The 16,242-nt window shown below is 46.8% G+C and overlaps 1 protein-coding gene across 3 annotated transcripts in view; it reads left to right on the forward strand.

The window, feature by feature from the left end:
- TTBK1 (tau tubulin kinase 1) overlaps positions 1 to 14,216 on the forward strand; it is a 115,735-nt gene extending 101,519 nt beyond the window's left edge. For all 3 annotated transcript variants that reach the window (XM_083175341.1, XM_083175339.1, XM_083175340.1), the window contains 2 exons: positions 7,217 to 8,697; positions 12,888 to 14,216. In XM_083175341.1, coding sequence (XP_083031467.1) covers positions 7,217 to 8,697; positions 12,888 to 13,299 — 1,893 coding nt within the window. In that variant the 3' untranslated portion in view covers positions 13,300 to 14,216. The remainder of the gene's footprint in view (positions 1 to 7,216; positions 8,698 to 12,887) is intronic.
- The last annotated feature ends 2,026 nt before the right edge of the window (positions 14,217 to 16,242 follow it).

A 16,242-nucleotide genomic window follows, 5' to 3' on the forward strand; every position in this document is an offset into this window, starting at 1 on the left:
TTTTACTCTACCGTTTTACAGTAACTTCCTACCTGCAGATGGATGGGGATTCTACTAGTAAAGGATACAAGCCAGCCCCTCCCCCCTGACGTGCAATGTGACAGAGTACGGAGTCTTCTTTCAGTTACTGGTCTCTGGGAGACCACTTGCACTGCGGAAGGAAGATATAACTGAGCACAGGAAACTGCATGTCTCACCTCCCAAGCCTGCGCCACCTGCCTGCCCCTGTACTACCAATCCTGCTGTGCCTACCCGCTAATCCCTATATGCATTGTAAGCCCCTATATATAAACAAAGGGCTCTTTACAAGAGAGGTGCTTTTGACATGTATGCATACGGCAGCATATAGTCTTACTGAGTATTACTGCAAGGCTGACTTTACTAAGTTACTCCGGGTGCCCAGATCTTCTTGTTCAGACCACGATCTATGGTATTATTCGCGCCATTTAAGTCCTGCCCCCTATCCGCGGACCCAGTTCAGTAAAGCAAAAAAAAAAAAGCATTTTGTGTCTGGAACGCGCCATGTTGCATTGCAAAGGGGAGCAAATGCATCTATATTGTTTATCTGCAGGGTAAATACTGGCTGCTTTTGCATGCAGACCACAGATGTTATAAAGCTTTATATTTGCACTACAATTTAAATTTCAGTTTTAACACACCCCACCCAAATCTAACTCTCTCTGCACATGTCACATCTGCCCCCCCCCCCCCTGCAGCGCAACATGGTTTTGCCCATTTGCCTGCTTTTTATTCCCTCTCTCCTCCTCCTTTCCCTATAAACCAATGAGATTCTATCTATTATCTACTAGAAGGTGCTAAATAAATACGTAGATTCTGATTGGTTGCCCGTAGCAACATCCGATCTCCCGTAGAACTTCCATCTTTGTAAATAATCCACTTTGTCAGTCGCTTCCTCTGAACACTCACTGGGGTGAATTTTCTAAGATGGGATTTCGTCCATAGCAACAAATCAGATTCCACTTCTTATTCTATCAGCACCATCTAGAAGATAATGGATAGAATCTGATTGGTTGCTACGGCAACATCCCATCTTTAATATAACTCCCACTCTGCACAGTAATAGGCCAGAGGAAGAAGGGCTCAGTGACCCATTCACGTTGGCCGCCGCCCGCACCTGCGTTCTTCTCTCTCTCTCCCCCCCCCCCCCCCCCCCCCCCCCCAAATATTTGTTAACCACCACCCACTTTTTCGGTAATACCTCCCTGTACATTTTCTCATAATGGACCAGAAATACTAATCTTTAAAAGGTGATAAAGTAGAGAGTGATAAACTACCAGCCAACACTGCCTGAAACATGGCAATTAGGAGCCGGTTGGCTGACAGCATATCACTCCCTACTTTTTCACTATGCGAAGCTTATCCCATCTAACCCTTCCCTGTAAATCCAACCATTATATATAACCCCGTCACTGAAATTCCTCATATTCTATGTAACGCCACCCATTCTATATAACCTATCCATGTAGTACCTCCTGTTTTTCTGTAATCCCTCCTATTACCCTAGAGCAGAATGGCCGCCATATGTGTGGTCAGTGGAGTGACTGCTTTGGTGACAGGGAAGTAGTGGGTAACGGGGGGGATGGCGAAGGGTGACAGGATGGATGGCAGAGGGAGTTTACTTAATACGTTTTCTCCTATCTCCCCTCCACAGACACATTAGCCTGACGGTCAGCACCCCCGTGCTGAGGTGGTTTGGACCCACTTTAGGGACGGGACCCACAGCTTGAGAACCTCTGTCCTATTCCATCCCTCCTATTACCTAATATAACTGCTCCCTGTAAAATACTTTTAACGCCTCCCTTTCTATATAACCCTATGCTTTAACATCTTCCATTCTATATTACCCCTCCCAATCTATATTATATCGCACATTCTTTAAAACCCCTCCCAATACCCCATCTAACCTCCCCCATATTAGCGCACGGGGCCTGTGACATGTGACCTGGCGGAACCTCCTGCAGGGGGTATACTAATAACAGCAGTGCTTGGTATGACTATAAGCTGCGTATGTTCATTTTGCAGATAGTGGGAGATCTGAACACGGAGCTAGACACTGCTCCGGCCTCACACGGACTGTATGTAGGAGACGGGATGCCGGAGTGTTGTATGATCACACACACGCAGACCTCACTTTAGGAGGGGAGACATCGTCTGTAACCCAGAACTCCCCTCGTTGAGCTAGATTATAAATTGATGCTGCTGTTAAAAGTTATGGGGTCAGTGGTACTCGCCTCTGTTGTGGTAAGGAGATTTGATATCATGGTGGCCTCCTCTTAGTGTGTGCCACTGACCCGCTAACTTTTATTTAATGTATGATCTTATGGAGAGAAAATATGTGCACTTGAGTTTATACTGTGAGCTACTGTACTATCCCCCCCCCCCCCCCATGGAATAATGCTGAATGGAACGTTCCAATGTTGTTTAGAAGAGGTTCGGTGTTTCCATGACAACATTCTGAGCCAACTGGAGTGACTGTATCTGAACGTATGATGCATGCATCGTTCCTATTGGAAGATCTACTTCATGTGCGATACCTGAGTAAAGGATGTGAATTCAGGTGGTGCTGCATTCACGCCCCTAGGCTCTGGTCTCAGCGTTATGTAATGGGGACTTACAGTATTTTTTTTTTTGTTTTTTGTTTTTTTAATTATTTAGTAGAATTTTTACAATATCCAAAGGAATTAATTAGTTCTGTCGGCAGACGTGATGCTTCCTCGCGGACTCTAAAAGATTTTGGACGCAATCAGAGGAAAAATGTATTGTATGCAATAATAAAAAGTGCAAAGATTCCAAGTGTACTGATATATACGGCAGATCCAAACCACAAGCCACACGTTCTTTTCTCCTAATCAGCTACAACACAGGTTATCATTCTATGTCACATGATCACACAAGCCACTCCTCCGTATCATGCAGTTACACAAGCCACTCCTTCACATCATGTGATCACTTAAGCCATTCCAGCTCATCCTTTGTTAATCTAAGCCACACCTCCATGTCATGTGATCACATCTACACATCATGTGATCACTCAAACCAGAGAATGAATAAATTGGGTGGGGATTAATTATCTGACCACGCCCATTCCGCCAGAGTGCCACCACACTGCCATAGCATAGCACAGTGGTAGCCAACCCTAGCCCTCGAGAGATACCAACAGTGCACATTTTCCAGACAACCTAGCTGCTGCACTCATTAATCACTGACAAATTTTAAAAGATACACAGATGGAGCTAATTAGCTCACTTGTGATTCTGTGAGGAGACCTGCAAAACATGCACTGTTGGTAGCTCTCGAGGACTAGGGTTGGCTACCCCAGGCATAGCACTTATAACTTTTTGTCTCATATTAGTTATTTTTGGTATGGGGCTCAGATGAGCATTAATGATGATATATGACATTATGTTGTGTGTTCTTGTCCTAGGATCTGGATAAAAAAGTGAGGCTGTCTGCAGCACTGCAGCTTGTCATCGTTAAGTCCCGCCCCCATTCCTGTAAATGCTGGGATTCGCGGCTCTTTGGGGAGGGGGTGGTACTAAATGATGTGATTTGCTTCATTTTAGCCCCGCCCCCTCCCCCAAAGAGCCACGAATGCTGGTATTTGACCAGCAAGAGGGGGGTTGAGGGGGCTGATGCTGGGGCCCCGCTAAATGCGGGAGGCTTGCCCATCCTTCTGGGGGGGGGGGGGGGGGGGCGGCAGGAGGGGATTTTCAGGACCCTCCCGGCCATTCCAGGAGGGTAGGTAAGGATGTGCTTTATACATTTGCTCCACTGATTAATATTGCACTGGTGTAAAGATTTATTAAACATGTTAACTTTACTGGGGGGGGGGGTCAGATTCAAATCATCTCCACCTGTGGATCTTTTAAAATGAGTCACCTGAATACTGAGTACACCTGTGCACCTGCCGGGTGACCAGGAAAATGTGAACTGTTGGGGGTACTTGAGGACCAATGTTGGCAACCACTATTATAAGACACAGTTTCTCAAACAAGGGGGGAGGGGGTATTCAGACATTTATTAATCTTGCATCCCAGGGTTTCATTTCTGTTTACAGCTCTGTGCTGCTGCTCAGCGTTCTGTCTGCTGGTATTCCTCTCGGGTGTGGTATGACGGCCGACAGTCAGGATTCCAACGGCCAGTATACCGACATCGGAATCCAACTGCTGGAACTCTAACAAGAGGGAGAATAGAACCTGTGACAAGCGCAGCAAGCACGCAAAGAAGCTTCTTGCTGCGCTTGTCACAGGTTCTATTCTCCCTCTGTAGGGGTTGTGTATCACCACGAGGGCAGGGCCGCCGATGGGGGGGGTACTAACTACCCGGGCCCAGGCTTGCTGGAGGGGCCCTGGTCCGACTCCCCCTTTCCCCCTCCGTCCCTCCCGGGCAGCATCAGCATACACCTCTACAGCATGTGGTGTGCTGACAGCAGTGTTTTTTTCACCCACCTCTAAACATTTTGGGGGGCATGGCCTAATTGCTGGAGGTGGCCACGCCCCGGCAATTAGGTCATGCCCCAAAAATTTTACCGGAGCCCGGTATACCTCTCGGCTGCCCTGAACAAGGGAGTATAGCCCCTGTCAGTTGGTATCCCCGCTGTTGGGCAGTTGAACAGTCGGGGAGCTGACTGTGGGAGCGTCATCCGGCACTGATTCCTCTCCCATCTCCGTTTCACATCCGTATATCCGTGCAATGTATAATATGCTCCATGTTACTGGCTTGGTGTCATCAGCAGAGGTGGAGATCTTACTGTCTGGTCCTTCTACACTCATTAGTAAAGAGATGGAAACCTTCTACTGACATAGGGCGGTATTCAATGAGAATACCTGCGAGGTGCAGCGAATCCTTTTTAGGATTCGCTGCACATTCGCCATGTTCCGGAGCCTCGCTGGCTCCGGTATTCAACGAGTCAGGGGCTCTCTGCCCCTGACCGGCGAATATGAGCTACTGCGGCGAACGCCGCAGGGAGCCTGAGGACGGTGGCAGGCAGAGAGATGGAAGTCTCTCTGCCTGCCCCAGAACGTTTGTGGGGGGGAGGTGGGCTCCCCGGGTGCCAGGCAGCACAGGCTGCCCCCCCGGGGTACCAGCAGGGGACCGCATATATTCACTACACCCGATCGTAACGATCGGGTGCAGTGAATATATGAATATCTAATGAGCGGCTCGGCTCCGGCGCCCCCTGCTGGCTGCTGTGTAGAAAAAAAAAATATATATTTTTTTTAAATTAAATATATATTCATGTGCTTACAGCACATGAATAAAAGTAGCATGCCCCTCCTCAGAATAAAATTCCTGATTTTTTTACACCAAATGTAAAAAACAAAACACTTTATTTTAAAAGTTCAAATTCCACTTCTCCATAAAAAGATAGCGATTGCTACTCGGTGAATCATGGCGAAAAAACCTTCAAATGTATTCGCCATGTGGTCATTGAATAGGGTGATTTACCGTTTTAGTCAAAAATTCGCCAAACAGCACAAATTCGCCATAAAAACATGGCGAATCAGGCTCATTGAATACCGCCCATTGTATCTACTCACCTCCTTCTATTGTGTGGACATCATCAGGGGAACCACCCTGTCTATTACACAGCAAACCCCTCTGACACAGCTGGGACCTGTGTTAGTACAAGTGGCCACAGACCATAGACTGATGGAAGACACAGTTATGTTTTACCAAGTAGCAACATTGCGGGTAATAGGACCTGGTGGGAAAGCCGGCATAAGCAAGTGCCCACAAACATGCTGATACCGGAAGATATACGGACGAGGGATGTCTTCAATGCAGGACCCATAGAGGATATCGCTGATGATACGAACCAATGTACAGGATCTGATGACATATCATCTAGTGTCTACCGAGTTTACCAGTGGATGGGGCTGAGATATCGTATGAACTCCCATGTGTATGACATCACGGGACATCAGGAGTATATACATGCGATAAGTGAGCCCTTCGAGGGAGCTGCTGGGGGAGCTCACCGGAAATAGGATCCGACTTGTGTAATAGAAGATGTAGAGACATATCTGCATGTGCCGACAGGCAGTATTTCATGCCCTACCATCCACTAGGGCGTGGTGGGAAAATAAAACTGCATTGTCCAGCGAGCCACACGAGGGGACGTGGTGTTACGGTGTGGTGTCGACACCTTTTGACTGTCGACTTTCCCCACGTTGACCTAATGCTTGTATTGACCTTCAGTCATTTCATCCTTCTGTGGTGAACCTAATGCTTCTCGACCTAATGCTTGTCTATCCAATGATCCATACCCCTGGAGTCCCGGGCCGTGACAGAACAAGGGACCCGCACTTGGGTCACAGCAGTGGTATATTCTCAGGATCCGACGGGACGGTATCCCAGAGCCCCCCACATTGCTGCAAACATTGCACTGACCGCCGTCTCCCTGCTTTAACGCAGTAGGTGGAGTTTTGCTTGTTGAGACGGAGACAGCTTTGTCTTGGTAGCAAAGGCCATTTGAGTTTTGATAAAAATAACACACAGCTAGGAGGTATGGGTAATAACATTCAGTGGCGTCAGAGATGACTTCATTGTCTGCAGACTTTACAGTTAATTATGAGCCTCATTAATCAACGAAGGTGATAACACTGGTTGCATAAGATAAATGCAGTTCCTGCTAACTCATAAATGGTAGAGCTGTTTTTCTATAATCCAGAAGCGCTATTGAGTTGTATCATGCCCACCTATATGTGGCGACACAGTGTCAGCAAGGGAGCTGCCTATATTCTCAGTGCAGGGCTCCACAACTGATGGTAAACATACCAACTGCACTACTGTTCTTGGAGTAGAGCCGTACTTGCCTAGCTGACCCTCTCCATGAGGGAGAAAATGCTCTGTTCCTGGACTTCCCTGGTAATGTATGATTGCCATAACCTGTGGGGAGCTAGGTAATTGATAAGAAAGGTGTCACAGGTGATGGCAATCCTACATTACCAGGGAAGTCCAGGAACAGAGCATGTGGTATATAACTACTCCTTACCTCTCTGAGATGATGTCTCGCCCCTTCGTCGGACCAAATGACTCCTTTGTAAAGTTCAAAGTGAAAGTAAAAACTGTCACAGCTGAAAGTGAAAATACATTGCCGAGGCCATCATTTTGACTAGTTGTTGTATATTTTGTATTCAGTCCCTTCACGTATTATAAATGATCCTTTACCTCTCTGTGGTCTTTCACGCAGGTCCTCCACCTGAAGCACTTTGATCTCAATGAACTATCCAAGGTGGTGCCTTTAAGTTTGTCCTACCAAGACTTCAAGAAGGACATCTCCGATAGCAAGGAAATGCTGCGTGTTCCACACAGGATAAAGAGAGTGGACTTTTCCAGTGTTCTCCTGCCTGCTCTGCATGCCCCTGAACCCCACATAATCATTAATGGTCGGTCTCCACGAGAGGAAGAGACAGAAGATGTTGAGTGTCTGGGACAAGACCTAGACCTCCAAAGCAAATCCAGCAGCGACGCTAGTCAGAAAAGCACAGAGAAGAGTCAGGAAGGAGCTCCCTCTACACTTTTGGCAGACGACCAGAAAGATTCGAGAGGGAAAGCCTCCATGGCAGAGAATGACCTAGAACTAGAAGAAGGTTCAAAGACCTTAGTGCTGTTTTCTCCTGGAGACATGAAAAAGTCACCAGTCACCAACGAACTGATGCCAGATATTGACCTGGGAACTCTTGCCGTGCTGACACCTCAGGCAGAGAAGCCCCAACCCACAGTCAGTCAGCTAGATATGTCAGAACCTGGAACTTTATCTTCCATACTTAAGTCAGAACCAAAACCACCTAGCACAGCTGCTGCGGCCACAGCCTCTTCCCCCTTTACCAAAGTTGAACGCACATTTGTTCATATTGCTGAAAAGACGCACTTAAACGTCATGTCTTCCACTGGGCAGTTGATAAGACTAGAGGAGCATATTTTCCCAGGCCTATTGGAAGAGCCGATTTTTGAGGAAGATAATGAAGAGTTTGATCTGCAGAAAGTGAACGGCACCATTACGTCTGCCGTAGAAATAGGCGAGATTGACAGCTGTGCAATGTCAGCGAGTAATGGTGAGGTTGGGGTTGAGGTTCAGACAGACCATCATGCTGCTAATGGAGTCATTGAAGCAGAAGAACCGTTTGAAGCTGTGGACCTTGATTTCAAAGACACTGAGCCAGAAAAGATTGTGCTTTCCACCAACCGCCTTAAGGAATCTGAAGATGGCAACAGCAAGGGTTCAACCCAGACCACTGGGCTTCGCTTTAGAAGTCGCATTCCTGTGTTCCTGTCAGAGGAGGACACAGGGTCAGATAGGTCTATGTCAAACTCTGCCAAAGAGAGGTTTCACAAGAGGACAAAGCAATTAGACTTAGCCCGACTTGTGATGGAGAAGAGACAGTATCGGCTACAGAGGTTGGCCTCAGCAGGGTCTTCTTCTGCTTCCTCTAGTGATGACAGGAGGAGAACATCTGAGACGTTGTCCACCACGGGATCTGAGGAAGATACTCCTGAGGTGCATGACTCAATCCAAAAGAAGGTTTCTAAGGAGAAAGCACCCTGCACAAGGAAGGATGATAATGTAAAGAGCAGAATTCCTCGTCCCATCACACCAGTTAAAGATATACGTTCACCAGTCCCACCATGCTCAAGTGTTAGCAAGCTTAAAGACTCTCCAGCTGCTCAGAGGTAAGAGTGTATAGTGCCCTGGTGTTTATAGCTAGAGAGACTGTTACAGTAATGTCATGTGACAGTTCTACAGCCTCTATGGTAATGTCATGTGACCGATCCTACAGCCTCTATGGTAATATCATGTGACCGATTCTACAGCCTCTATGGTAATGTCATGTGACGATTCTACAGCCTCTATGGTAATGTCATGTGACCGATTCTACACTCTCTATGGTAATGCCATGTGACAGACACCTGCAGCAGACTGTAGAGTAATGCCATGTGACAGAGACCTGCAGCAGACTGTGTAGCAATGCCATGTGACAGACACCTGCAGCAGACTGTATAGTAATGCCATGTGACAGACACCTGCAGCAGACTGTGTAGTAATGCCATGTGACAGACAGGTGCAGCAGACTGTGTAGTAATGCCATGTGACAGACACCTGCAGCAGACTGTATAGTAATGCCATGTGACAGACACCTGCAGCAGACTGTATAGCAATGCCATGTGACAGACACCTGCAGCAGACTGTATAGTAATGCCATGTGACAGACACCTGCAGCAGACTGTGTAGCAATGCCATGTGACAGACACCTGCAGCAGACGGTGTAGCAATGCCATGTGACAGACACCTGCAGCAGACTGTATAGTAATGCCATGTGACAGACAGGTGCAGCAGACTTTGTAGTAATGCCATGTGACAGACACCTGCAGCAGACGGTGTAGCAATGCCATGTGACAGACACCTGCAGCAGACTGTGTAGTAATGCCATGTGACAGACAGGTGCAGCAGACTGTATAGCAATGCCATGTGACAGACACCTGCAGCAGACTGTGTAGTAATGCCATGTGACAGACACCTGCAGCAGACTGTGTAGTAATGCCATGTGACAGACACCTGCAGCAGACTGTGTAGAAATGCCATGTGACAGACACCTGCAGCAGACTGTATAGCAATGCCATGTGAAAGACACCTGCAGCAGACTGTATAGCAGTGCCATGTGACAGACACCTGCAGCAGACTGTATAGCAATGCCATGTGACAGACACCTGCAGCAGACTGTATAGCAGTGCCATGTGACAGACACCTGCAGCAGACTGTATAGCAATGTCATGTGACAGACACCTGCAGCAGACTGTATAGCAATGCCATGTGACAGACACCTGCAGCAGACTGTATAGCAATGTCATGTGACAGACACCTGCAGCAGACTGTATAGCAATGCCATGTGACAGACACCTGCAGCAGACTGTATAGTAATGCCATGTGACAGACACCTGCAGCAGACTGTATAGTAATGCCATGTGACAGACACCTGCAGCAGACTGTATAGTAATGCCATGTGACAGACACCTGCATCAGACTGTATAGTAATGCCATGTGACAGACACCTGCATCAGACTGTATAGCAATGCCATGTGACAGACACCTGCAGCAGACTGTATAGCAATGCCATGCGACAGACACCTGCAGCAGACTGTATAGTAATGCCATGTGACAGACACCTGCAGCAGACTGTATAGCAATGCCATGCGACAGACACCTGCAGCAGACTGTATAGCAATGCCATGTGACAGACACCTGCAGCAGACTGTATAGCAATGCCATGTGACAGACACCTGGAGCAGACTGTATAGCAATGCCATGTGACAGACACCTGGAGCAGACTGTATAGTAATGCCATGTGACAGACACCTGCAGCAGACTGTATAGCAATGCCATGCGACAGACACCTGCAGCAGACTGTATAGTAATGTCATGCGACAGACACCTGCAGCAGACTGTATAGTAATGCCATGCGACAGACACCTGCAGCAGACTGTATAGTAATACCATGCGGCAGACAGGTGCAGCAGACTGTATAGTAATGCCATGCGACAGACACCTTCAGCAGACTGTATAGTAATGCCATGCGACAGACACCTGCAGCAGACTGTATAGTAATGCCATGCGACAGACACCTGCATCAGACTGTATAGTAATGCCATGTGACAGACACCTGCAGCAGACTGTATAGTAATGCCATGTGACAGACATCTGCAGCAGACTGTATAGTAATGTCATGTGACAGACACCTGCAGCAGACTGTATAGTAATGTCATGCGACAGACACCTGCAGCAGACTGTATAGTAATGTCATGCGACAGACACCTGCAGCAGACTGTATAGTAATACCATGCGGCAGACAGGTGCAGCAGACTGTATAGTAATGCCATGTGACAGACACCTGCATCAGACTGTATAGCAATGTCATGTGACAGACACCTGCAGCAGACTGTATAGTAATGCCATGTGACAGACACCTGCAGCAGACTGTATAGTAATGCCATGTGACAGACACCTGCAGCAGACTGTATAGCAATGCCATGCGACAGACACCTTCAGCAGACTGTATAGTAATGCCATGCGACAGACACCTACAGCAGACTGTATAGTCATGCCATGTGACAGACACCTGCAACAGACTGTATAGTCATGCCATGCGACAGACACCTGCATCAGACTGTATAGTAATGCCATGTGACAGACACCTGCATCAGACTGTATAGTAATGCCATGTGACAGACACCTTCAGCAGACTGTATAGTAATGCCATGTGACAGACACCTGCATCAGACTGTATAGTAATGCCATGTGACAGACACCTGCAACAGACTGTATAGTAATGCCATGTGACAGACATCTGCAGCAGACTGTATAGTAATGTCATGTGACAGACACCTGCAGCAGACTGTATAGTAATGCCATGTGACAGACACCTTCAGCAGACTGTATAGTAATGCCATGTGACAGACACCTGCAGCAGACTGTATAGTTATGCCATGTGACAGACACCTGCAGCAGACTGTATAGTAATGCCATGTGACAGACACCTGCAGCAGACTGTATAGTAATGCCATGTGACAGACACCTTCAGCAGACTGTATAGTAATGCCATGTGACAGACACCTGCAGCAGACTGTATAGTTATGCCATGTGACAGACACCTGCAACAGACTGTATAGTAATGCCATGTGACAGACACCTGGAGCAGACTGTATAGTAATGCCATGTGACAGACACCTGCATCAGACTGTATAGTAATGCCATGTGACAGACACCTGCAGCAGACTGTATAGTAATGCCATGTGACAGACACCTGCAGCAGACTGTATAGTAATGTCATGTGACAGACACCTGCAGCAGACTGTATAATAATGCCATGTGACAGACACCTGGAGCAGACTGTATAGTAATGCCATGTGACAGACACCTGCATCAGACTGTATAGTTATGTCATGTGACAGACACCTGCAACAGACTGTATAGTAATGTCATGTGACAGACACCTGCATCAGACTGTATAGTAATGCCATGTGACAGACACCTGCAGCAGACTGTATAGTAATGCCATGTGACAGACACCTGCAGCAGACTGTATAGTAATGCCATGTGACAGACACCTGCAGCAGACTGTATAGTAATGCCATGTGACAGACACCTGCAGCAGACTGTATAGTAATGCCATGTGACAGACACCTGCAGCAGACTGTATAGTAATGTCATGTGACAGACACCTGCAGCAGACTGTATAGTAATGCCATGTGACAGACACCTGCAGCAGACTGTATAGTAATGTCATGTGACAGACACCTGCAGCAGACTGTATAGTAATGCCATGTGACAGACACCTGCAGCAGACTGTATAGTAATGTCATGTGACAGACACCAGCAGCAGACTGTATAGTAATGCCATGTGACAGACACCTGCAGCAGACTGTATAGTAATGTCATGTGACAGACACCTGCAGCAGACTGTATAGTAATGCCATGTGACAGACACCTGCAGCAGACTGTATAGTAATGTCATGTGACAGACACCTGCAGCAGACTGTATAGTAATGCCATGTGACAGACACCTGCAGCAGACTGTATAGTAATGTCATGTGACATACAGGTTCAGCAAACTATGGTAATGTCATGTGACATACAGGTTCAGCAAACTATGGTAATGTCATGTTACATACAGGTGCAGCAGACTGTATGATAATATCAATAATGTCATGTGACTCACATAACCAGCCCCCCCCCCCCCCATCCCTGTAAGACTACAGCTCCCCCTAAGTAAGACCCTCCAGTCAGTATGATGTATGATACTGTACAAAGCAATCTCTGCCGAGTGTCCCATTCTCCTCATCAGTGTCTGCCTTATTTTCCATTTCAGGTACCAGCTTCCACGAACATCTATTTGTGGTACTATCGGCCTCTCCCCTGACCACAAACCCAAATCTCTACACATGAGGCTTCCACCCCTGTCCAGTCCAACCCCCTCCAGAACAAACGTACGAAGGCTCATTCGCGGGCCGCCCAAAAGTCCGGTTGTCCCTGCACGAACACTCAGCGCTTCCTCCCGAAGCCAGTCCCTCTCCAGGACCGAAAGCCCATCTCCATCCCGACAGAGAAGAACAGTTTCCACGACTGCTCGCCTCCACCCAACTCCCAAACTCCAACACCGAGCCCAGGTCCCCGGGGAGTGTCCTGCGACCCCCGCCGTAGCAAGGAAGGGACAAAAACTAAAGGTCCAAGTGCCGAGTCTGGCAACCAAAGCAAAGCAGGGAGCAAGTGATGGGAGATAATGACTGTCTCCGGGTACTTTCCTGTACAGCCTGCGCTGCTGTCATTGCCGCTCAGTTAGGGAACGCTGCGCTTAATTCAACCTGTCTTACGCAATATACACAACCGGGGAACAGGATCCTGCAAAGAGAAAAGAGCTTTACAACGGTTCCCTTTTATTCGCAGATGGGACAGTGTATCACTAGGATTAATGTAAAGTTCCCATTGCAACAATTTTCAGAATGAGGCCGGACCACATATTACCAGCCCTGATTCACTGTGTAGGACCCAACTATACCAATAACCAGCTAGTGATTGGGGGTCTGCGCCGACTCTGACCGCAATACCTCCCGCGTCCCTTACTCGCTCGCACGCCATGGGCCTGTGGGCACCGTATTACCGCCAACAGGCTACATAGACTAAACACACACTGTATGTAGACATGTATATGGTATGTGTTAATCCTATGCACACATACTGGAGTGAAACTCTCACCAAAGAGTTTCAGGACTCGCTGAGAACTTGTTCTAGCTGACATAGTTTTCCATATAAATGACTATGGGGTGTAAGGGCTGAGCACAGACACTGTTGAGCATAACACATAGCTGTGACCACCGCATACACAACTCACATTATGTACAGGGCACCACAGTGTAACACAGCGCAGCACAATGATTCTACATAGAGAAAAGCCCGGACTGAGCGGGATTACGTGGGGTCCAAAAACTGTTTACACACTGCAACCAGAATGTATCATCTTCGGCCGTGTCCTGGCCAAACCTGCATGCATGTCATGGGGGCGGCATTGCAGGCAGAAGAAGAACCGGCAGCCTGTTCACCTCCTATAGCACGAAAGACTTTGGGGAAGAGCAGAAGTATTTATCGCTTCTTATTTAATTAAACATCCCATTATATCATCAAATAAAGCCTGCTATCCAAAGGCCGGACTCGTTTTTCAGCTGCCGGTGGTGAGCTAGTGGCGTATACAGTTGGTGATTGGGCAATGAGTGATTAAAGAGGTGTAAGGGGTGAGTTACGTTACATTACAGACTTTCTCGTATTATGGGTGTACTGTATGTGAGGCAGTGATTTTCAAACTTTTTCCATCCCCCCACAGGAAAAAAAAAAAAATCACATTAGCCCCCACATAGAAAAAAAAATCACACTGTTCCCCACAGAGCAAAAATATGAAACACAATGTACTCTAGATAAACACAGTAAAGTACAGTACAGAGTCTGTCGGGCTTATCTACTTTCAAAACACAGGAGAGACCTTTGGCAATGCCAACAGTTTTCAATATAGAGTCCCAAGGGTGTACAGTCGAAAATGCATCTCTGGAGGCACACTTGAGAACTAATCACACTGAAAAACGCTGATATGAGAGGTCCTGTTAGATGAGAGGTCTGCACTATACTAGACTAATGGGCCCCATACATCAGCCATCACAATTAATGGTTTTCCAGATCCAGTGATTTTTTGGCCAGATAAATGGTTTCTACAATCTATTTGACTTGCCCACACATTACAGATTTATTTCAGTGATCGGCAGATTTTTCCCATCTAAAGATTGCATCTTCATATCTGGAAAGTGCCCATACATCACCTCAATCGATTGTCATTTCAGATGTTTTACTTCTTTTCATAATGTAAATAGAAGAAGATGACGAAACGGGAATGCCCATACATATAAAAAACAACCGCAGATAATACTAGATTATTAAACATGTTTAAAAATCTGATTCAGCAATCGATTGGCCATCCCGATCAATTTTTGATCAGGATCGCCAAAAAGGGGAGCCCACACATTAAAGATTAATTGTGACAATCATCTCCAGATCTGAGGATTGTCACAATTAATTGCTGATGTATGGGGCCCATTAAGGTGCCCATACACTAGTAAGATTTATCTTCAGATCTGCCTGGTTGGAACAAAAACATGGTTATGGATGAGTGACAGTTTGTCAGTTTTCCAGCATTTCCAAGCAAATGGTCAACTGTCATTTGCTCTCATCCATAATCATGTTTTTGTTCCAACCAGCCAGATCTGAAGATAAATCTGCGTGTGTATGGCCACCTTAAGCTAAACACCAAACTCTCAACACCAGAATGCTGGCGAATCGGAGCTCTGACACAGAGGAAGCAGCTGCAGCTGCCAGGGGCAGGTAAGTCACTGCTGGACTGCCGGTGACCATAAGTTGACATTTAAACATTTCAATCCAGTAATGACCCACAGGAACATCAGGCCTAATTCAGAAGTGGTCGCAGGGCACATTTTGTTTGGAAATGGGAAAAAACCATGCTGCACTGCAGCTGGGGTAAATGTAACATGTGCAGAGAGAGTTAGATTTAGTATCGTATGGGGCCTGAAACATAAGAATTTGTAATGGTTCATCAGGTGGTGGATGTTGAACCTGGGTAACAGCTTTCTGGTGAGGCCAAACAAAATGTCACAGTCCAGGATTCCACACGGTTACACACTGTACCCCAAACGCGTTTCATCTACCTCAAAGCCTCCCTCAGCAGTAGAGACCTTGATGTTTATTAATATTTATACTACCAATTAGACACACCTACTTCCTCTTTTGGGGAGGAAGTAGGTGTACAGTACTCTACTTCTGTACACCCTGAGGAAGGCTTTGAGGTAGCTGTAATGCGTTTGTGGTACAGGAGAGTGTGTAACCGTGTGGGAACCTGAAAACAGAAGGAGTGAATCAGTCGGTAGCGCACACAGCTGCCAATAGGTCAATATTCCTATAGGTCCCTCAAAAACCTACACCAACACGACAAGAACAGAAAAGTGGAATACAACTTATCAGGCGCTTAGGATCTTGAATACTCTGGAATTCCTCCCATGTAGTTGATGATATATAAAAAGAAATGAAAATAAAATATAGTGAAGTACGTTTCACATAAATTCCAATTTAATGATAACCTTCACAAAACATTAAAACAATGACATCACAAG

The sequence above is a fragment of the Crinia signifera genome, chromosome 3, assembly GCF_055691185.1.
Source record: "Crinia signifera chromosome 3, ASM5569118v1, whole genome shotgun sequence".
Lineage (NCBI taxonomy): Eukaryota > Metazoa > Chordata > Amphibia > Anura > Myobatrachidae > Crinia > Crinia signifera.